The following is a 23,087-nucleotide window of genomic DNA, read 5'->3' as shown; positions in this document are numbered from 1 at the left end:
TGACATCAATCTCTGAGAAAGGTGGAGGGGTTATATGATTGCCAACACTTTGCTCCCCCTCGCTCTGCCTCTTTAAAAACTCTGTTATTGTGTGTATGTTTGCATGTGCATACACGCATGACAGTGGCCCAGGGGGCCACAGGTGCCACAGCACGAGTGTGGAGGTCAGAGCAGAAGACAGCTCTGTGATGGGTTCCAGGGATTGAAACAGGTCATCAGGCTTGTGTAGCAAGCCTCTCTGTTCACTAAGCCATTCCACGCGCCCTCTTTCTAGGCTGTTTTTGTTTGTTTGTTTGTTTGGGCTTTTTTGTAGGCTGTCACAAGGTGAAGAAATTCATCTGCCACACAGGAATCTTGAGCACAGGTGGTATTCTGTCCAAATGCATGGAGACCAACAACTCTGGTCAGTCCCCTGAAACCGTAGGTTCAAACAATTCAGTCGGTTCTTTCCAGTTGTCCTGTCACTGTGACAACACAAGGAACAGACAACGCCCACTTGGTCATCAGTGAAAAGGACCTTTTTTTTGAAAGATTTATTCATTTTTTTGTGTGTGCGTGCATTCGTGCATGCGTGTGTATGTGTGTGTGTGTTCCTCATGCGTATATCCACATCACAGGCATGCATGATGCCCACGAAGGCCAGACAGTATTAGTCCCCTGGAGCTGGAGTAGGTCACAGTTATAAGTCCCCATGCTGGGAACAAAACCTAGGTCCTCTGCAAGAGCAGTGAATTCTCTTAACCCATTCACCCCCAGCCACAGAAAGTAGAGTTTCTAGTGTTTTGTTTTGTTTTGTTTTGTTTTGGAGATAGTGTTAGCCCTGGCTCTCTTGGAACTCACTCTGTAGACCAGACTGGCCTCGAGGTCAAGAGATCCTCCTGCCTCTGCCTTCCAAGTGCAGGGACTAAAGGTGTGTGCCACCACCACTACCAGCCTTCAGAAAACACTCTTGGAAGCTGTAATGTGCCCTTGGAAGGTGACTCATTCAGAGCTCCAGGTTTGCTAAGCAGGGATATGCTACTTCTAGAAGGCAAAGAGAAACTGCCCATGGCACCCCCAGGAAGACTGCCTCTACCGTCTGCCATTGGTGTGAGTCCCATCCCTATTTGTGACATTCAGAGCCTCAAGCCTGCAGGCCCAGGAAGGAGCCAGAGGTCCAGATACTGCTGCTGAGTTTCACCCAACCCTGGCTATGTTTGGCTCTCCCGCTCCTCTCTTTCCTGAACCTTGGTCTGGATTCTTGCCAGCATCACTTTGACTCCCAGAATGGCAAAGTCTAGAAGGCCAGGGACAGGGAGGGATGGCGTCATGCTTGCTATGAAACTTCTTCCCAGGAAAGCCCAGCACCACAGTGATAAAGTCCATACAGAAAGCCAACACTTTCTGGGGACTGGGAGGGGGAGGAGCTCACAGAGAGGCCACATAGCTAGACACTCACACAGAGGCATAAGGAGCGCAGTCACTTCAAACTAAGAGCTTTGAAAATGCACTTTCTTGGGGTTTTAATCTCAAAATGTCCCACACAGGCTCCTGTTTTGATGTTCACCCACAGGGCTGCTATTCATATTGTACCCCGAAGTCCGTGGAGCCTTTAGGAGTCTGGGTCCGGCTGTGGAAAGTCCTGCACTAAGGACAGGCCTTCGGAGGTCATACCCACCCCTGGCTGTCTCTGGTTCCCCTTTGCTTCCTGGTCCACCCCATGTGAAGAGCGGCTGCCTCATGATCCCATCACCAAGCTGTCGCTGCCACGGTAGCCTGAATTTGGAAACTATGAACAAACCCTCTTTCTCTTCAGGTCTGAGTGTCATGCATTTTGTCACAGCGATGGTTCGGAAAAACTCACCATTTCTAGGTCGCCATCGGCAACTGCTCTGAGAAGCTTTTCTACCTTAATGGAAGGAAAAAGCGAGTCAGGGCAATGGCTTTAACAATAAAAGGACAACAGAAACGACACGGCATCCTGGAGCCCCGGCAGCACTCTGACTGGTGGCTCACTCAGGGTTTACACAGACTGGAGCTGCTGGTTACCTGGGAGCTCAACGGTGACCTTGACACAATAAGGCTTTCTTCCTTTTGCTTGGTGACACTGGGAGCAGAACCTAGGGCTTTAAGCCTCTAGGCAAGTGCTCTCTCCCTGGGAGAAGCCCCCAGGTTCTCTTTCTTACTTTGTATTTCAAGATAGTCTTGCTGAGTTGTTCAGGCTAAGACTTGAACTCACACTACAGCCCAAGCAAACCAAGCCAAGGTGGTCTTCCCGCCTCGGCCTCCTGAGGAGCCAAGACAAGAGGTGTCTGTCACCTCTTGGTGACAGGTCAGGATCACTTCTGAAGAAGCCAGCCACCCTGATCCTCATATACTCAGCTCTTACAGTGAAGAGATAGGAGTATGAGAGTAGACAACCCTTCCCAAGAACAAGTGTAGGTCTCTGAGGGACTGGGTGCCCTGTCGGCGGGGCACACAGTGACTTTCCTTTCTGTGACTCTGCACCGGATGCCCCCACCAGGAGAACGCTTTGGTGGTCAGTGGTGGGGTGCGGGTGCTGGATGACCCCTCTAAGGTGGTCAGCCAGTGATTCCACAGAGCAGCAATGGAACCGTGAGGTAATGAGTTCTACCTCTGCTGAAGGAGGAGACGACTGATGGTGCTGACACTGAACAAACACAATGAAGGAAAGAAAAGCCAGCTGTGGCAGCTCACGCCTTTAATCCTAGCGCTTAGGAGGAAGAGGCAGGTGGATCTCTGTGAGTTCGAGGCCAGCCTGGTCTACATAGCTAGTTTCAGGATAGTCAGGGCTACACAGAGAAAACAAAAACAAACGATGGACCATAAGTCGGGTTTTATAAAATGTGATGCGTGTACGTGTCAGACCGTGAGGGATGACGTGCACCACAATATTAACAGGATGTTCACGGGACAGAGGATGGACTTTGAGAGTCTGACACTAGAACTCTCAGCTTTATACACGGATATTTTTCTTAGAAAATAGCGTCTTTGTCTATTCCTAGACCTGCCTCAGATCTGCATCTCTGTCTCTTCTCTGTGCTCCACCCCTCTTAAAACACACACACACACACACACACACACACACACACACACATACACACACACCCCACACACACACATTCCAAATTCTGCTAAGGAAAAAAGACCAGGCCAGAAAAGAAGAAGACCACATGACACACAGTTGGGCTCATCTCAAAGGCACTGACCTTGAACTAAACAAACTGGCTGTCCTATAACTGGTAAGCAGGCTGCAGGCTGGCCGGCAGCCATGTCAGCCCACAGGGATGTAACTGGCCTCCCTACACCAGGGCCCACCCATCTCACAGGCTCACCTCCCTGTAGTCCTTTTTGACCTCTTCTGGCCTGAAGCTCACCGATACCGAAGAAAAGCTGGAGGTAGAGGAGCCCTGGCTGATGGAATCCGCAGAGCGTGTAGGGGACGGTGCAGGGACCTGGAGGGGAAGGAGGCACAGGGAACAAAAGGGACATGGGCAGGGTCACAGATATGTCAGACCTAGAGGAGAGTGCCAAGCTCAGGGACAGCAGTGGGCATGGCCTTATAGACTTACCTCAGAAGGCTTTGGCCTCCTGTCAGAGGATAGATGATACGCTTCCATGGCAGACAGAATCTAGGGGACAATGGGGACAGGAAAGGCATCCAATGAGATGGGCTATGACAAGCTATGCGCATGCCCAGCACCCGGACCCCCGCCTGCTTGTCCCCAGGGGAGGTCAGAAGAGATGGGCTTAGCTAACTCTGGAGTCTGGACAGACTGCTCAGAGCAGGTTAAAAGCACTTACTGCCAAGCTCGACCCCCTGAGTTTCATCCCCACACATGCACACGCAAAATAAAACATAAAACGTAATTGTTTGTTTGTTTGAAAAGGAGCTAGAATTTTAAAAATAGTTGTTGAGAATTCTCCCACTATTTTTAAAGTGGCATTCACTTTTACCAGACGTTGGTTTGCTCATAGTGGTAACGCTGGGCTTACTTTTGTAATGAAAACGAATCTTCTGAATAGACACTGAGTCTTAGAATACTCTAACACTGATCACCGAACACAGATAACTTTAGCATCGGAAGAGATCCTTTAGATGGTTACTATGATGACCACCCAAGTCTGGCTCTCCGTTTCTATCTTTGTGTTTACCTGCAGAGTTGCACGAAAGTTTACCATCAGCAAGTATCTCCAGGGGCTGGAGAGATGGCTCAGGGGTTAAGAACACATACTGCTCTTCCAGAGGACCTGGGTTCAGTTCCCAGCACCCATGTCACAACCATTTGTAACCCTAGCTCGAAGGATATCCAGCACCCTCTGCTGGACACCAGGGGCACTACACCTATATGTCTATAAATTCACACAAACATGCACACACAGAATTTAAATTAAGATAAACAGGGCTGGAGATGGCTCAGTAGTTAAGGACACGTTATGCTCTTCCAGAGGTCCTGAGTTCCATCTCTAGCCGCCATGTTGAGGGGGACTCAAAACTGCCTGTAACTCTAGTCCCCGGGAATCGAATGCATTTATCTGGCTCCCAAGAATATAATACACACAGAAACACATACACTTAAAAATCAACTTATTTTTCAAAGCTGTCTCTTTCACTTAAAAGTAAGTACAATATTAAAAATAATAAAAATAGGGGTTGGGGATTTAGCTCAGTGGTAGAGCGCTTGCCTAACAAGCACAAGGCCCTGGGTTCGGTCCCCAACTCTGAAAAAAATAGAAAAAGAAAAAAAAATAATAAAAATAGAACCTTTTTTTTTTTTTTTTTTTTTTTTTTTGGTTCTTTTTTTCGGAGCTGGGGACCGAACCCAGGGCCTTGCGCTTCCTAGGCAAGCGCTCTACCACTGAGCTAAATCCCCAGCCCCAATAGAACCTTTTTAAAAAGAAAGAAAACAAGCCTTATGTCCTGCAAACCCCCGAGCAGATGGAAAATCTAGGACTTCCTCCTTTTCTTCAAAAGACCAAGTCTAGAGGCATGGTGGTGCTAGACCTATAATCCCAATAGTCAGGAGACAGAGGCAGGCTATGAGTTCAAGGCTAGCCTGGGCTAAATACTGAGGCTCAGTCTCTAATTAACCTAATTCATTCAATTTCAGGCCACATTGAAAAAGTTTCCAGAAGCAGAAATGAGGAGAGAGAAGAGAGCTTTGTCCACCACCTCCCCACCCCACCCCCGCCGCCGCCCCGTTCCACCCCTAAACCCCCACCCCCGTCTGCTTTCTCTGCTCTTCACAGACAAAGCCACCACCCATTTTTCACACAGTCCACTGGCTGCTAGAGGCCTACCGCTCAGGGGCCAGAGTCAATTCTGCTGGGAGCAGCTCATGAGCACACTGAGAAAGTTTTGCTAACAAAACTGAAAATTGTATCAAAGAGCAAAGCCCATTTATGGCATCCCAACTATAACAGAAAGATGGTGGACCAGTTCTGTCCTGGGGTGCTAACATACACTTTCTTAGGAAGGCCCGTCGGTGAGCAGTTTTTTTATTTGTTTATTTTTGTTAAAGAGTCACCGGATTACTCAGAGGTGAAAAGAGCTACCTTCGAGTTCAGTGCACACTTGAGTGGTGTTTCCTTCAGTCTGTTCTGAATTGCTGTTGGGGCTCCATTCTGCAGCAGCGTCTCTATGATGCCCTCGTAACCCCAGCGAGCTGCAATGTGCAGGGCTGTGTCTCCTTTCTCGTTACCAATATCCAATCTGCAGGCCTGGACATCATAGTAGACCAGGGCCTTCACACACTGCCAAGACACAGCAAAATCATGGTTCTCTGACAGGAAAGCCAAGGGCAATGCCAGTCTCTCCCTTGGCCATGGTCCATGCCCTGGTTTGACCAAGGCTCCACTTACCAAGACAAAATATGGAGCCCAAAAGTTACAATTCAAGGGTTCCATATTCACTGATCAGGACACCTCATTTTTTTCAAAAGAACATAACTAGGATAGTGGTAGAGTATTTGTCTAGAATCCCCCCAGTGAGGGGCTGGGGGCGTGGCTCAGTGGTAGAGCCCCTGCCTAGAATCCCCCAGTGAGGGGCTGGAGGTGTGGCTCAGTGGTAGAGCCCCTGCCTAGAATCCCCCAGTGAGGGGCTGGGGTGTGGCTGTGATATAACATTTGTCTCTTTGTCTAGCATTCAAGGAGGCCTTGGGGCAACTTCCAATAACAAGCAAAATATGATGGGGGTGGGGGTGGGGGTGGGGAACACCAATTGTCAATCAATAATTAGTGAGTAAGGAGCCTTTCCTAAAATCTCAGTGTTTGGAAAACTGAAGGAGTTTGAGGTCAGCTTGGGGTGACAGTCAGGGATGGCCTGTCTCAAAATAATCCAAAAAATAATAAAAGAAGTTTACAAAATTCCAAAACACAGCTGGACTATATATACATACACATACATACATACATACATACATACATACATACATACATACATACATGAGTGTATTTGTACATTGGGAAAAGATTTAAGAAAATAAAATTATATAGTGGACCACAGACCCATCCAAAATAAATCTCAAACTAGGAGCTGGGCAAGTATTTACCAAGGTTTATACAGATGGCAAGTCCAACTGTAACTGAAAATAACTTTTCTTCCCACAAAGAGCTGTTGCAGAAATAGATACAAATTACATAACATTAGATACAATTTGAAATTTCTACAAGGACATCTGTGGTGAAGCCACGCCTTTGTCCCCCACTATTCACTGAATAGACCACACAGGAGGACTGGGAATTGGATGCTTTGCTGGGCTACACCATAGAACCAGGAAAAACAAAACAAAACAAAACAAAACCGGTGCACCTCTTTTTGTATACCTCTGGAAAGAGGCGGAAGACAGGTAACAAATATATACATTGTAAAGAGACAGGCAGAAATGGGAACCACAGGGTTCCTGGATGCTGGGATAAAATGTAATATACAGAGTTTAAGAGCCAAACGTAGTGTGCATGAGTAAAAGTGATTTAATTTTGGAGCAATTGGGTCTTACATTTCTCAATATATAGCGACCGTAATACACTGAACATTGAATTGTTTTAAACTACAGGGCTAGCAGACATTACCCAAGCCTAGGGTTCCATCCCAGGACCCCTGTAAAGGTGTGTGCTGGATAGTTTTTGTCAGCCTGACAAAGTAAGAGTTTTCTGGGAAGAGGGAACCTCAATGGTGACAATGCCTCCATGACGCTGGCCTTAGGCAAGTCTGTGAGGATTTTCTTTATCAGTGACAGATGAGGTAAAACCCAGCCCGTTATGGTGGGGTCGTCCCTGAGGATCTTGTGTTGTATAAGAAAGCAGGCTGGGCAAGCCTGGGAAGTGAGCCAGGAAGCAGCATTCCTGCCTCTGGGTTCTCCCCCACAGTTGCTATCCAGACTTCTTTCATGATGGACAGTGACTTGCAATAGAAAATGAACAGTTCCCTCCCAAGTCAATGTAGTGGGTTGGTCCAATGATGCCTACATTCAAATGCTAGATTCTGTGTTGCTTCAAGTGAAGCAAATCCTCCAGAATACCAGCTTTTGTTATGCAAATCTTGCCCCCCCCCATCTGTGATTGGTTAATAAAGATGCCTACTACCAGGAGCTGGGTAGAAGAGAGGTAGGTGGAGTATTGGTTCAGCTTGGGGTCTGAGGCAGAGATCAGGAGGTAGAGAGGAAGAAGGTACCATGGTATAGGTAGATCATGAACGCATGGCCAAGAGGACAGGCCAGTTGGAGTAGGACCGGCCCAGGCAGAGCATGGCAAGTGATATCTTGGGATTATTGACAGGGAAGGAGACAAAATAGCATAGAGGGTTGATATCTGCCTGGCTCTAATGCTTTAAGGCTTCTTATAAATATAAAGGTTTATGTCTTTTATTTAAGAACTAAACAATCAAAGGTAGGGTAGAAACCCCCAATTATTATTTACATCATCATAGCCGTAGAAACCAAACTAGGGCAAGATGGAAAGAAAGAATGGATTCCACATGGTTGTCATCCTCTGACCTCCAGGCATCATGGCACCTGTCCCAACACACACACACACCATGCACACACACAATAAAAAGTAAATAAAAAATTAAAATCACATAGCAATGTTTCAATCATTATAACACAGAACACAACACTGGTCTGGTTTCAAATCTGTGTTTCTCCACAGGTGATATGAAGAGCAGCACTTGGGGCAGCAGGAACCACTTACATCCTCCTGCCCGTAGGTGCAGGCCAGGTGCAGCGGGGTGTTGCCGTTGTTGTCTTGCACCTCAGTGTTGGCCTTGTAGTGTAGCAGCAGCAGCTGGCAGAGGAGAGAAGACAGCAGCTGAGCCCCAGAAGGACCACAGAGCACACATAACTATGTCCTTCCAGAGAGGTCACGGTCATATCCTAAACATTACATAGGCTATGCACTCCTGGCCCTAAATTCAAAATTAACTGACTTTCTTTCATTCTTCCTTCCTTCCTTCCTTTTTTCTTCTCCCAACACCCATGTTAAGGGAAAAACCCAAGGCCTCACCCACAGGTGCTTCAGCACAGAGATACACCCCCAACTTCCCAATCTTGAAAAGCGTTGAGCTTTTAATGCAACCCAAATAGAAAATTCCATACCATGTCCAGTGTGTCAGAGGCATCTGATATGTGCCAAAGCAGAAGAATACTTAGTTCAAATATACCAAATGGCCTTTAGGTCAAATGCCTCATATTCCAAAATCCAACAGGATCCAAAATCCAAAACATTTGAACATTAAGGTGAAGGACCCTCAACCTGTACCTCTATTAAAATTATGCCACGACAGGCTGCCAAGATGGGTAAGCGATAAAGGCGCTTGCCACTAAGCCTAACCACCTGAGTTGAATTCCTGCCACCCACATGGTGGAAGGGGAAAACAGACAGCAAGCTTTCCTTTTATCTCTACATGTGCACTGTGGCTCACATGCACACATACGTATGTAATATGCACATAAATCATTGCATCCTGTCAACACAAAGTTTAAAGGAAAATGTCCAGAACCTGCCCTTCCCACCCCGAGATGATCAGGGATTTCCCCATCGAAACCCATCTCCAGGGAGGTCCCTTGGTCCGAGGTTCCTCATGCCTGGAAGGTAGCACTGGATTAGCACATGGTGCAGCCATGAAGCCACCACGAAATGCTACATAGAACTGCTGCTCACCGTCACACTTTGGAAGCCTTTCTGACATGCCAGATGTAAGGGAGTAGACCCATGATAGTCTGTGGCGTTCACTACGGCACCTTTGGAGACCAGGAAGTCAATGAGGGATGCCTGACCTGCAGAACAGAAGACCTCTTGTTGGTAAAGGAAACAGAGGGCCTTCCACCTACAACAATACCTCACTCTGGATGGCCCTGGCAGGAGACCCACCAGGAGACACAGCCACAGCTGTACAGGAGCCAGAGCTGACACGAGTCAGGCTCTGCAGACTTGAATCACTGTGGGATGCCCTATGAAGGGATCACTCCCAGGTCTGTTCTCCATAACAAACGACAATGGACCAGGAGCTGGAGAGATGGCCCCATGGATAAGGGCACTGGCTATTCTTCCAGAGGACCCAGGTTTGATACTCAGCACCCACATGGTGGCTCACATTTGTACTCCAGTCAGTCCCCTAGTTTTGAGTGGCCTTGAACTCATAATCCTCCTGCCTCAGCTTCTTAAGTGGCTGAGATTACAGGTCTGCATCACTACACCTGGCTCAACATTAGGAGATATGTGAACCCCAAGCCACAATTCTGTGAGATTGTCTTAGCAGACATTCCGGCCTGTCCTTACTGGCCAGCAGGGGCCCCAAGCTTGGAGAGCCATGTGAGTCCTTTATCAGACTGTGAGGTATCATGGTGGCCAGCAAAACCAGAGGGTTATTTGTCAATCTTTCCTGCCCTGTGGGATGTCCCTGCTAGTACCCCATCACCTGGGTCTCCACTAGCCTGTGGGGCACCATCCTTTTGCCCTCACAGAAGCCAGCCCAGGGCCACATACCACAGAGAGCAGCCACATGGAGGGGTGTTTGACCTCTGTCATCTCTGGAGAAAGGAGTGACAACCGACGGATCATTCAGCCTTCTGAAACAGAAAGATGGGGAAAAATAACCACAGAGAAAGGCACAGCAAAGCTCCTCCCTGCCAGGCTGCACAGACGGTACCAAACCGGAGGCCTCTGTGGGGGTGAGAGAGAATCTGAGGCCTGTGGCTTCAGTGTCCATCTCCACCAACCCCTGAAGCCTCAACATGCTACAAAGTTGCCCTTAGAGCATGAAGGGAAGCCAAAAAGTCATTAGAAGGAACTGGTACCCACCACTCTCCATGTTAAAACCCTCTCGTGAGGCTCAAGCAGGACACGTGCAAAGCCCTGGGGTGGGGCTGAGGATGGGGAAGAGGCAAGTGTGTCATCCTGCACTCGTGACAGGAACCGACAGCCGAGGCGCTGGAAAGATCCAATCTCATGGCACGGCTGCAGCCCGTGAATCCTCACCCTGGCGCTCTGAGCCTGCAAGGCCCCTCTTACCCAGAGACAAGCTTCTCACAGTCCTCACAGGAGCAAAGCGGGTGGCACATCTTTTGCATGGCGTCTTTGTCTTGGTCATCTTGACTCAGAAGTCTTTCTACTTCCTTTTGGTTGCCAGAAGCGATGTGCTAAAGGGTGCATTCCAAATATTATCAATGTTAAGGAGTCACTTGCTTTCCAAGAAATGGTTCTTTTGGTTTGGTTTGGTTTGGTTTGGTTTGGTCCACCTGTAGGTGGACCCAGGGTGTCTCCATCATAGAACCACAACCTGGATCTTCTTCAACCTAGAGAAAGGATCTCACTAAGTTGCATATGCTGGCCTTGAACTCACACTGCATACCAAGCTGGGCTAGAATTTGCAATCTTCGTGCCTCAGTCTCCTGAAAGGCTGTGATGACAAGCCCAGGATGACTAGCCTGGACCACCAAGCCTGGCTTATATTGTTTTTTTTTTTTTTTTTTTTTTTAAAGACAGGTCTCATTCTGTAGCCCGGGCTATCCCTTGGACTCTTTTTTGTTTGGTCTCGTTTTCAAGACAGAGTTTCTCTGTGTAGCTTTGATTATCCTGGAACTCATTCTGTAGACCAGGCTAGCCTCAAACTCAGATCTCCACTGCCTCTGCCTCCAAGGGCTGGGATTAAAGGCTTCTCTGAGATGATGCTGAAATAGCCGTTCTCTGGAACTGGCTCCCAGCCTGTCTGGGCAGATGGAGACACTGGCTTGGCGACTGAGATGAAGCCACTCTGGGTGACAGCTTCAGGGCAACACGAATTCACATTCAATTACTGTTTCTATAAATGCAGTCATACTTAAAAAAAAAAAAAACTGACAAAATGTCCAAAGTACTAAGAAGAGGCACACGATCCAGCTCAGGCCTCAGTGTGGATTTTGACGGCAAAAGTGGATTTCGTTAGCAAAAGCCTCAGTTCTGTAGGGTGACACAAACCTTTAGCTCTAGCACTCGGGAGGCAGAGGCAAAGGAATCATGAGTTTACATTTTGCGTGGGCTACGTGGGTAGACACTGTCTCAAAGCACCGTGGACTGAGGGCACAGCTCAGCTATGGAATCCACTAGTCAGGGGCTGGTGTGTGGCTCAGCTGCAGAGCGCTTGCTTAGCATGGGCAAGGTTCAAGTTCCAGTACGACAAGGGAGACAGACAGACAGACAGACAGACAGACAGACAGACAGACAGAATGAATCTCGGAGTTATCTTTATAGTAATCAAGTATATCCTAGGCTTAAAGGAAAGAAAACAGCAGCAATGTCAGGAGATGCCCCTTCCCCACAGCATACAAACCCATGGGGCTCTGCCTCTGTGACTGACAGATGTGCTCTCTCTAGAGATCTACTCTGGCTCCCAGAAGCCTAGAAACACCAGCAGACCCTCAGAGAAAGTCCACTCTTGGGCAGTCCATAGTGACAGCTAGAAACTGCCTCATGGGTTCCCCAGGAGACAGTGAGCCTCTGAATAGGGAGGTTCCTGCCCTCAGGACCAAAGCTGCAGGCCTCTGATGCTGCACTCTCAGCTAAGGCCTACCACAGAACGCTGGCACCTGGGGTCCAGGAGAGGCATCAGCTCCATCAGGTGAGGAAGAGGTCCCACCGAGCTGCCTTGAAAGGCAGACAAAGGTTATGAGGCCCAGCAGCCCCCGTGTGCTATGCTGTGGTAGCAGTACAGTGTGTGTTAGGGAAGACAGGTAGTCTTCCAACCACTCTCCCAGACAGAACACAAATTAATCCCCCCGGGACTTTTACAGAGACTGAAAGACTGAACAGTGCTCACACATCACCTCCAAAGCCATCCTGGGCGTCTTACCTTAAACAGGCAGTCGATGGGTGTTGATGACATCTGGGACAATAAGTTCATCCGTTGCTTGAGAAAGAGTCTGTCGCCAAATCCCTCAGCGTCCTGTGGTTATCACACATCACAGACCCCTGTCACGGACCCTTTCCAAAGAGGTCCCAGGCACAAGCCCTGTCATCCCTCCCACTCTCCTTGGCAAAGATGGGTACACTGGGAACTGAGCTCTGAAGACTGTGGCCTGGGCAGCAAGACTGTAAGGTGAAGAAAGTCACCTACAGGGGTGGAATTTGTCACACACACGCCACCATCATCCAGACTGACACTTGGCTCATCCCAGCCTCCGCCATCACTGACCTCTAATGCCTGAATGCCCTGACTGCTGTTTTATCCAAAGCTGTGGATAACATCACCTGACACTGTCTTCTATTTCCTGATGCCAAGCAGCAGGAGGAATCTCATGTCACGAGTCTGCTCATGAAAACATCTGTCTAATTCACTGGAAAAAAATAATCTAGGAAGATACAGAGGAATCCCTGACTCCTTTCTCACTCCCAAGCACTTAGAGCATTTCAAGGAGCCACCCAAATTCATAGATTCAGCCTTTCCTATCAAAGGTAATGCTTACCTGGACACAAAAAGGTCTAGAAGTTTGGGGCTGGGGAGATGGCAAGATGCTTGCTGCTCTCCTAGAGGGCCCAAGCTCAGTTCCCCGCTCCCATATCAGGTGGCTCACAACCGCCTATAAATCCAGCTGCAGGGAATCTGACGCCCTCTTATGGCTTTCACAGGTACTGCACACAGACATCTAACATGTGCCTGTGCGTGCAACACACACACAAAATCTAAAAATGTAGAAATTTATACTTTATTAGCTATTATTGTTACTACCTGATGACCATGATGGCTAAAACTGTGCATTGCAGGTAGCGTTTGAAGCAAGACTTTCAATACTATATTCTGTTTGTTTCATTGTGGGCTTGCTTTGTTTTGCAGTGCCAGGGCCTTAACATGCTAGACAAAGCCCTCTCTTGAAGAAATGACTTCAGCTTCTCACATCAGAATTTGAATCAAAGTGATCAGCACGGAATCTCACCCACAGCGCCTCACTGGGGTATTTTAGGTAGATGATCTACCACTGAAGCACACCCACCCCCCTCACTGGGGGATTCTAGGCAGGGGCTCTGCCACTGAGCCAAGCCCCCAGCCCCTCACTGGGGGATTCTAGGCAGGGGCTCTGCCACTGAGCCAAGCCCCCAGCCCCTCACTGGAGGATTCTAGGCAGGGGCTCTACCACTGAGCCACGCCCCCAGCCCCTCACTGGGGGATTCTAGGCAGGGGCTCTACCACTGAGCCACGCCCCCAGCCCCTCACTGGGGGATTCTAGGCAGGGGCTCTACCACTGAGCCACATTCCTAGTCTTTTTTTACAGAATCATCCTTACCATGAGGTTCCCATGCTCACTTGGGCCCCTGAAACCAAATGGGTCAAAAACATGTGAACTTTTTCCCGAAGAGTCTTGGCAGGAGGCAAAGGAAAAGTTTTTCAACACAGCCGATGCTGGAAACTCACAGGCCCTGGCAACGTGGCAGAGCACAGTTCTTTCTTTACGAGTCTCTAAGTTGTGTCTAGGCTATGGACAAAGCCAACAGTGCACTGCAGCAGGGATCACTTCCGGGTCACTCATCAAGCATCATCCCTTGTGTCCACCCACCCCCAACAATGATGACTGTGATATACGAGTGCTGCCAGCTCTTCAAAAGGAGCCATTTCTGTCCCCAGCTGGCTCCTGCTTAAATAAAGCTCTAGCAATCTGCTTTGTGCGATGACTGACGGCTGAGGCGCTTAGGACCAGGAACACATCAAAGGCATGCCATAGCAGGTCAGCCACGGCTCTTTCCTCAAGTCTGAAAGCTGAAGAGCAGCAAGGCGAGGTGGAGCAGCCAGGACTAAAGCTGCGGGGGACGCAGGGTAACTAGAGGCTCACCGGAACCGAGCAAACACTGTAGGAACTCAGAGGCCCGCATGGTGGCGAATGCCATCATCTCAGTGAGGAAGGATTGGGAGCTCAGGGTCAGGCCAGCCTAAGCAGAGAGCTCTCGCCTCCAAAAGCAAGGGCTCAGAAGAGCCTGCATGCTTAAGGACCCAAGTTCCGTGCCCAGCATCATCTTTCCAAAACCAAAATGCCAATGAGAAAGCCAGGCAGGCCAGGAGTGTGGAAATACAAAGCAGGGACGCAACATTTTAAAAACGTAGATATACAGGGCTGGAGAGATGGCTCAGTGGTTAAGAACACCCGTTGCTCTTCCAGAGGTCCTGAGTTCAGTTCCCAGCGCCCATATCAGGTGGTTCCCAACTGCTGTAACTGCAGTTCCATGGGACCCAGCCCCTCTTCTTCCTCTTCAGGAACCTGCACACGTCACACACACACACACACACACACACACACACACACACACACACACACACACAGAAACACACATACACAGACACACACATACACAGACACACACACACAGAAACACATACACACACAGACACAGAGACACACACACAGACACAGAGACACACACACATACACAGATACACACACAGAGAGACACACGCACAGACACACACATACACAGACACACACACAGAAACACATACACAGACACACACACATACACAGAAACACACACACAGAGACACACACACAGATACACACACACAGACACACACACAGAAACACACACAGAAACACACACACAGAAACACACACACACACAGAAACACACAGACACACAGAAACACATATACACACAGAGACACACACACACAGAGACACACACACACAGACATACACACAGAGACACACACACATAGACACAGACACACATACACAGAAACACATACAGAGACACACACACACAGAGACACACACACACAGAGACACACACACACAGACATACACACAGAGACACACACACATAGACACAGACACACATACACAGAAACACATACAGAGACACACACACACAGAGACACATACACACAGGGACACACACACACAGAAACACATACACACACACAGACACATACACACAGACATACACACACAGACACACACACAGACACACACACACAAAAACACATACATGCACACACAGACACACACACATACACACACAGACGCATACACACACAGAAACACACACACACAGAAACACTTATACACACAGAGACACACACACACAGAAACACATATACACACAGAGACACACACACACAGACATACACACAGACACACACACAATCTTAAAAACTAAGTAGGCAAGGGTCCATTTATTCCAAGGGTCTCCACCTTGATCCTGCCACCATTGCTATAGAACTGTGTTCAGAAAGCTGGAGTTTCCACTTATGAACATCCTAAGGAGGACTGTGGCTAGCTCAAGTTTCACAACACTCTGGAGGGGAGAGGAAACGTCTCTGAAACCGTGTTACACAGAGCTCTTAGTGAAACCAACTCAACTGACTGACATGCAGAAGCCCCCACCTGCCGTGTGGAGGCATACAGGGGCTTCCTCACCAGGGAAACAGCACCACCACATTACGGTTGGCTTCATGCATCCCTGTGAACTCAAACTCTGTAAACTGGAAGAAGCCAGTCAGCAGCAAAAGCACAGCCCATTCTTAAAGACAGATTCCCATGCGGAGTCACAAGAGAAAAGGGCATCACAGTATTGGCTGGGTTGACAGGGCAAGCAAGGTACAGGCATCTGTCTGACCTGACCTGCTCAACACCCGGGGGATGACTGTGTATTTTTTTATACAGAGTCTTATTCTGTGTAGTTCAGGCTGAACCCAAACTCATTCTCTTTGCGTGTTTTATTTATATTTACTTTTTCTTTTTCCTTCTGGCACAATGCCCATAGTAAAGCCCAGCTGGCATGGAACTCACCATGGAACTGGGTCAGCCTCAAACTCCCAGCAATCCTCCTGCCTCAGCTTCCTAAGTGCTGGGATTACAGCCATGCACCACTACAACTGACTTCAGCCTGGAGTTCTTTCTGTATATTATTGAGTCTTACCATTTATCTGTCGGCATGTAGTGAGACAGGCCTGTGGTGAAATCTCGGCTTAAGACTCTCATAATTTACAGAGAAACAGATCCACTCTCTCTCTCACCAAAGCTCACCAACCAAAGAAACAATAATAAGGCCACTGAATCCTCGAACTGCACACATCAATTACTACTTCTTGCCTACTGTCCTCGCAAAGTCCCGATCTGTCATATCTGGCTCCCTTCCCTACACTCTGGCTTCTGAAGATGGCGGGGATTAATGGAGCAGGCTACTAACTGCGCAAATCCCACTGGCAACACACCAGCTTTCACAATCAATTAGGGGCTTAATGTCCAGTGTCTTGAGTAGCTCTCAAACTCCGTAATGATTAAACAGCCGAGGCTCCAGTTTTGGGAGACCACGAAAGAACAGCCACCCCCTCAACCCAACTCTTTAAAGGTTCCCCGATAGCAAGAGAGGGAGGACGGGTGGGAGAGTGGGGAGACCTTACAGGCGGCTGTGCAGAGAGGCTTCCTTGCCGGATGTATTCAATCGCAGCCTCGACTGAGGTCAGGCAGTATCCTAGCTCATCTTTGGGCGAGCTGCTAAATCTGAAGTTTTTGATGTAACTCAAATTCGCCATCCTAACCAAAAGAAGAAAAAGGGGTTACCGTTGGATAATGAACACTTTACCAACACTACTGACGTGTATGGCTGATCAATGCATCCAGTGTATGCACTAGGGGGAGAGGTTGGGTATAATGGCTGCTGCCCAGTTTCATCCCCCTGCACATACTGTGTACAATCAGCAAGAAAACTACGAGTTACTCCCCCGGACAAGGCTAGCTATTAGAGAGCTGGAGAGTGACCCGCACAGGCTCACATGTTTGAAATGCTTGGCCCTCCATTAACTATGGAACTGTTTGGGAAGGATTGGGAGGCACGGCCTTGCTGGGTTAGGTTTGGCCTCTTTAAAGAAGGTATATCACAGAAGTGGGCTTCAATGTTTCAAAAGCTCTCTCTCTACCGCTCTCCTTTCCTCTCTCTTCTTCTCCCTTTCTTTCTCTGCCTGCAGCTTATAAGTCATATAAGCTCTCAGCTACCGCTCAGCTACCTTGCCTGCCTGCCTGCCTGCCTGCCTGTCAATACACTTCTGCCATGATGATTATGGACTAACCCACTGAAAATGTAAGCCCAGTTAAATGCTTTCTTTTATAAGTTGTCTTGGCCATGGGGTCTCTTCACAGCAATAGAACAGTAACTTAGACAGCTGATTATTGAGGATCTCAGATCCACGAGTGTCTGCCTCCTGAGTGCTGGGATTAAAGCGGTGAGCTATCATACCTAGTTAGAAAGTTAATGCTGTAAAGTGAATTCTGGTTCCCTGTGAGCTGGTGTCTGCTTCCCATACAGCAACAGCAACAGACTCGCCCCATTCTCCACAAAGGAAAACAGAAGCCCTCCGGGCCTCAGTTTCCCGATCTATCCACTGAACGAAAGTCACCCCCAAAGGCTGGAGGGCATAACACTGCCCTAAAGAGGTACATCACTGAAGGCAGCTTTGCCCAGAATCACCCCAAATTCAAAAATACACAGAGCAGACACATTTTCAAATACTGTTTGCCCGTCAGAGCGGATCTCTCCTGAAATCCCAGAACTCAGGGGCTGAGGCAGGAAAAGCAAGAGTTGGGGGCCAGCCTGGGCTGCAGGAGAGAGCCGGCTCAAAAGAACCTAAATAGGTAAGAAGTATTATTTTAAGAAGGAAATTTACCAGTTAGGGATCTCTGTTTTCACAAGCAGATATAACAGGACGGAAAGAAGATCATCAGCACAGACGGTCTCCAAATTCACTGCAAAGGGAGACAGGCCACAGCCGCCATGAGACCCAAACGGAAGGATGAAACCCTCCTCCACCAACCAAGGCCAAACCCCTGCTCTGGGGAAATCACACTCCAGGCAGCAGAGTCCTGAACAGATGTCAGGGTCAAAGGGATAAAACAATGTACAGCTAGCTGGGTGAAGCAGCACGAGCCTGTCATCCCGCTTCGGGGAGTCAGAAGCGGGAAGATCCTGAGTTGGAGACTGGTCTGGCTACGTGGCGAGTTCCAGGCCAGCCAGGATTACATAGTGAGACCCTGACTTTAAAAATTAAGAGAGGGGCCAGTGAGATGGCTCAGCAGTTAAGAGCACCTAGGTAAAATAAAATAAAAATTAAATTAATTAAAAGAAAAAGAAAAAAAGACCAGATGAGACAGCACGCATCTGTAATCCCAGCAGTGGATGAGCTGGGGCCAGCCTGGGCTACATAACGTGCGTGACCCCCGTCTCAAAACATCAACAACAGAACCTAACTAAGTAAATGTCAAACAGTACAGAAAGACAGACCACGGATGTCCCAGCCACCTCTGCCACTCAGTGTCCCTTCTGAGAGAGAATCTACTTCCCGAGACGGTTCATGAACCCATCACTCAGATGTGGGTCGCCCCCACCTCCACCCTTTTCCTTGTTGCTGCTGGAGGCACACGGTAAGTTTGCTTGGGTATCCCTCTCAGGATCCTCTTTGCTTCCTTTGTTTTAACTTTGTAATGGGGCTCTAGGGGTGGAAGGGTTCATGAACACCCAGCACGAGCTCAGCCACTAAGCGACAATCCCAATCCCTACTTTACTTTTACCCTTTTTTTTTTTTTTTTAGTACATATGTACAAAATGAGGTGAGCAAGTCTAACACCCATCCCCACCCCCAGCCCAGCCCAGCCCAGCTGAAGCCACTGCCTTTGTCTCTCAGGTTTTGCTGATCTGCTTCTGCCTTTCCCAACCCCCAGGACACTCCCCATGCAACTCCAGCCCCTTTGAGGTGTTCCTCCTACAAAGACCTTCAGGTCTGCTGCCTTGCCCAGCCGGGTCCCTTCCCAGCACCAACCTCTCTGGCTGGGAGACTGTGTCATGAGCTGGACCACCTTCCGCAGACACAGCAGCTTCTGCTGTGGGGATGTACACTTGTTCAGCTGTCCCAGCTCTCTCTTTGCCCGAGGAATGTTGAAGCTGTGATTTACAGAGTAGAAATTTCAGGCCCAACGCTCTCGTCCTGGTCGTATACCTGCTTAGACATTTCTTACAGCTTCAAAGAATGGCCAACGAAAACACAGACCAAGAAGTACTTTGATGCAGGTCGGTGGTGTTCCGCCCAGGCTTGCAGACAAGAGAGCTTCGCTAGGAATTCAAAAATATAAAAATCCAGAAGCCCGACCTAGAGGTGCCAGTCTGTGATACTGGCACTCGGGAAGCTGAGGCAGAAGGATTACAATTTCAAAGCCGGCCTGGGCCAGCAAGGCACCTGGAGTATATAGAGAGATATTATCTCAAAAAAAAAAAAAAAAATATGGGCTGGAGAGATGGCTCCATGGTTAAGAGCATGTAATGTTCTTGCAGAGGACTGGAGTTTGACTCCCAACATCCACACTAGGCAGCTTACAAGTGCCCATGACCCCAGCTTCTCTGGCCTCTGAGGGCACCTGCACTCACATACACACATCCACGCAGAGAGACGTGCAGACACATAATGCAAACAATAAAATAAAAATTTAAAATAATATGGGGCTGGAGAGGTGGCTCCATGACTACAAGCGCTGGCTGCTCTGGAAGAAAACCTCTATTTGACTCCCAGCATCCACGTGGTGGCTCATTACTGACTCTAACTCTAATCCCAGGAATTCCGATGCCCTACCCTGGCCTCCAAAGGTACTATACTGCACACATGTGTGCACATACATGCAGGCAAGACACTCATACACATCAAAATAAAATAAAAAAGAAGGAAGAAATTTTACGTGGCAACAAAAAAACATTAACTTTTAAAAATTGAATAAAAGCCCAACACGGAACTAACCCAAGTGTGAGGAGGGGCTTACGCATCGATACCTCAGATATTTTTACCCAAATCAGACTTAATCAGACTTACCTGGGGAGTGAGAGCCTTGGTGGCTGGGTTCTCTCAGAGTGGCAGGGGAGGGCACATGGCCTCTGTGTGGGGCCCAGCTGAGTGAGTCACGTGCCCACCTGAGAATGGGTATACCTAGCCCTCTTCCCCTTAGCTCCCACCCAGTTGGCACGCTGGCCCACAAACACGGGAAGGGACCACTACAAGGCAGTCATGGCTCAACTTCGGCCGTCTGGCATCATTGGGACCAAGTGTACAGCTCTTTGTTTGGGACCACATCTCATCAGTGGACCTCACGGCTGCCGCGTCACTCCTGCCGAGTGTTGGAGAGATGGCACCCCAGCCACAAGCATGCTGAGCTTCCAAAGCTATGGGAACTCTCACCTGAACTCAGGTTTCACGCCAATGTCTTTCTGCTGGAGATCTTGAAGGCTTCTTGTGATTTTGTTAAAGGCGGCATCCTAGCAAGAGAGTTCAAATTTCTTTCATTTAAGAGTTTTGTTTGGTTGGCCGGTGGTTTTGCAGGGTCTCTCTACAGAGCTCCAGCTATTCTGGAACATGTCATCTCAGGTATCCACAGGAGCCAGAAGATGCTAGATCTTCCAGACCTGGAGTTATGCAATGCTGTAAGCTAGGAACCAAACTTAGGTCTCCTGCAAAAGCAGTGTTGAACTACCGCTCCAGCCCCGACACTTGGAATTACTTGGCTTAATGCTCTCATCCTGGAGAACAAAGACTGCAAACTTACCTCGCTCGCCTCCATGGTCCCCACGTATTTGAAGATCAGGTCGTAAATATCATGATGGACATACATCTGTGGAATCGACAGACGGAGTCTTGTGGCGTGTATCGGTGACCCAGAGCATCCCAGCCGCTGCCCTCCACTCTCTCCTTACCTCTACTGCCTGCTTCATCAGGTTCATCTGGGCCTCCTGCTTGGCAAGAACCTTCTAGAATTCAAGAGAAACCCTGGTTGAGAGTCTGGGTCTGCACATGTGCAGACTGCTGTTGTTCTGTTTAGACCCGAGCTTACCAGGTGAGAGTCTCTGAGAAGCTGCTGGAGGCATTTGGTGTAGAGAGCATTTACGGAGTCCTGGGCAACACAAAACAGAGCAGAGAGGGGAGAGCCCTCTTACCACCAAAGCCTGGGTGGGCAGCACCCAGGGTGACCGGCTCTAGGGCCTATGCAAATCGTCTTCTGAAAGGGATACTCAGCTCTATGCAATTACATTTTATTTACAGTGTGTCTGAAAGACCACACACACACACACTTGTCAGGCCTGGTGGCAAGAGGCTTCAGCCACTGAGCCATCTGGTCAGCCCTCCACTTCTTAACATACTAATCTATGTGTTTACACGTTTGTGCATGCAGAGGTCATAGGTGAACCTCGGGTATCAGTTCCCACATTCCGCCTTGCTTAGAGGCAGGACCTCTCTTTCCTGTTTGCCACGATGCTGACTAATTTAGGCTATCTGGTTTATGCACTTCTGGAGGATTCTCCAGTATCCATCCCCACCCACCCACCCACCCACCGGCCCCCCTGCCCCCGTCTCCTCTCCTAAGCGTATTGAGGATACGGACACATGCAACTGTGTCCGGCTTTTATGTGGGATCTGGGAATCTGAACTCAAGTTGTCTACCCACTGAAGACTTCTCCTGGTTCTCAATTATTTTTCTAAAAAGTGCATATGAGGGGGAAAGTTCTCTTTGAGGTCAACACAGATGGCCACACTAAGCAGGAGTTTTAGTTTCTATATGATACTCATTTTTAGACTTCGCATAGATTTTTCACTTCCCGAAGAGCCTTACGCTGCTTGTATAATAGAAACATTTTTTTTAACAAACTTCCCCACCATGCAGTAGGTGCCCAGGGGAGCTCTGGAGCAGACAGAGTAATGGTTGGCACTGTTGTGACTGACAGCAGACAGCCAGGCAGAACGAGAGACAAAGGTACTAACTATGAGATGGCGGAGGCTCTTTCTTTCACATTCTCGGAATGTCCGGTGGAAAGACGCGATGTGCTTGTCGAATCTCTCTGAGTGTCTTCCCAAAAATTCTCTCACATCTTTGATGGTTTTCAGAGAGAAAGGATCTGAGGGTGCTGAAGGTTCTTCTGAGAAAAGACAGTGAGAGTCAGTCTGGCTAAAGTTTTCAGTTTCCTGACCGATGGGGTGGGGGGTGGGGTAGGGGTGTTACTTTATTCCCCCCATTCCAGAAAGATCTAGAACATACACACACATACACACATACACACATACACACACACACACACACACACACACACATACACACACACATACACACATAGAGACATACACACAGACATACACACACACAGACACACAGACACAGACACACACACACAGACACAAACACACACAGAGACACACAGACACAGACACACAGACACAGACACAGACACAGACAAACACACACATGCTCCCATCCCAAGAGAGGATGGCCCAGGACCAGGGAAGAAGGTAAAGAAATAACCTCATTCAAAATATTGCCCAAGGGGTTGGGGGTTTAGCTCAGTGGTAGAGCGCTTGCCTAGGAAGCGCAAGGCCCTGGGTTCAGTCCCCAGCTCCGAAAAAAAAGAAAAGAAAAAAAAAAATATTGCCCAAGAGCAGCCCAGTTGCAGGAGAGCCTAGAATGCAGAAGACCACACAAGGTCTTTTCAGGAAACAAAATGACAGTAATGTGTGATCCTAGGGACAACCCATGGGGCTGAGGTGAAGCCAGCTCCAGACAATTCGGCTTCATGATGCATTTGGCACAGGGGCTGTGCTGTTTCCT

General features: G+C 48.6%; 1 protein-coding gene across 6 annotated transcripts in view; it reads right to left on the bottom strand.

The window, feature by feature from the left end:
* Ankrd27 (ankyrin repeat domain 27) overlaps window positions 1–23,087 on the bottom strand; it is a 52,505-nt gene that overhangs the window by 13,555 nt on the left and 15,863 nt on the right. For 5 of the 6 annotated variants that reach the window (XM_017589356.3, NM_001271264.1, XM_039082080.2 and 2 more), the window contains 17 exons: window positions 22,250–22,404; window positions 21,324–21,383; window positions 21,187–21,240; window positions 21,039–21,104; window positions 20,675–20,751; window positions 19,274–19,395; window positions 18,125–18,203; window positions 16,865–16,997; window positions 12,326–12,418; window positions 10,510–10,637; window positions 9,985–10,067; window positions 9,160–9,275; window positions 8,191–8,283; window positions 5,557–5,754; window positions 3,573–3,632; window positions 3,336–3,455; window positions 1,844–1,888 (listed from right to left, as the gene is read on the bottom strand). In XM_017589356.3, coding sequence (XP_017444845.2) covers window positions 1,844–1,888; window positions 3,336–3,455; window positions 3,573–3,632; window positions 5,557–5,754; window positions 8,191–8,283; window positions 9,160–9,275; window positions 9,985–10,067; window positions 10,510–10,637; window positions 12,326–12,418; window positions 16,865–16,997; window positions 18,125–18,203; window positions 19,274–19,395; window positions 20,675–20,751; window positions 21,039–21,104; window positions 21,187–21,240; window positions 21,324–21,383; window positions 22,250–22,404 — 1,682 coding nt within the window. The remainder of the gene's footprint in view (window positions 1–1,843; window positions 1,889–3,335; window positions 3,456–3,572; window positions 3,633–5,556; window positions 5,755–8,190; window positions 8,284–9,159; window positions 9,276–9,984; window positions 10,068–10,509; window positions 10,638–12,325; window positions 12,419–16,864; window positions 16,998–18,124; window positions 18,204–19,273; window positions 19,396–20,674; window positions 20,752–21,038; window positions 21,105–21,186; window positions 21,241–21,323; window positions 21,384–22,249; window positions 22,405–23,087) is intronic. The other variant, XM_063266553.1, reaches the window with a different exon arrangement.

This window comes from Rattus norvegicus, chromosome 1 (genome assembly GCF_036323735.1).
Source record: "Rattus norvegicus strain BN/NHsdMcwi chromosome 1, GRCr8, whole genome shotgun sequence".
NCBI classification, from domain to species: Eukaryota; Metazoa; Chordata; class Mammalia; order Rodentia; family Muridae; genus Rattus; species Rattus norvegicus.
This window is presented reverse-complemented; position numbering and strand designations above follow the sequence as displayed.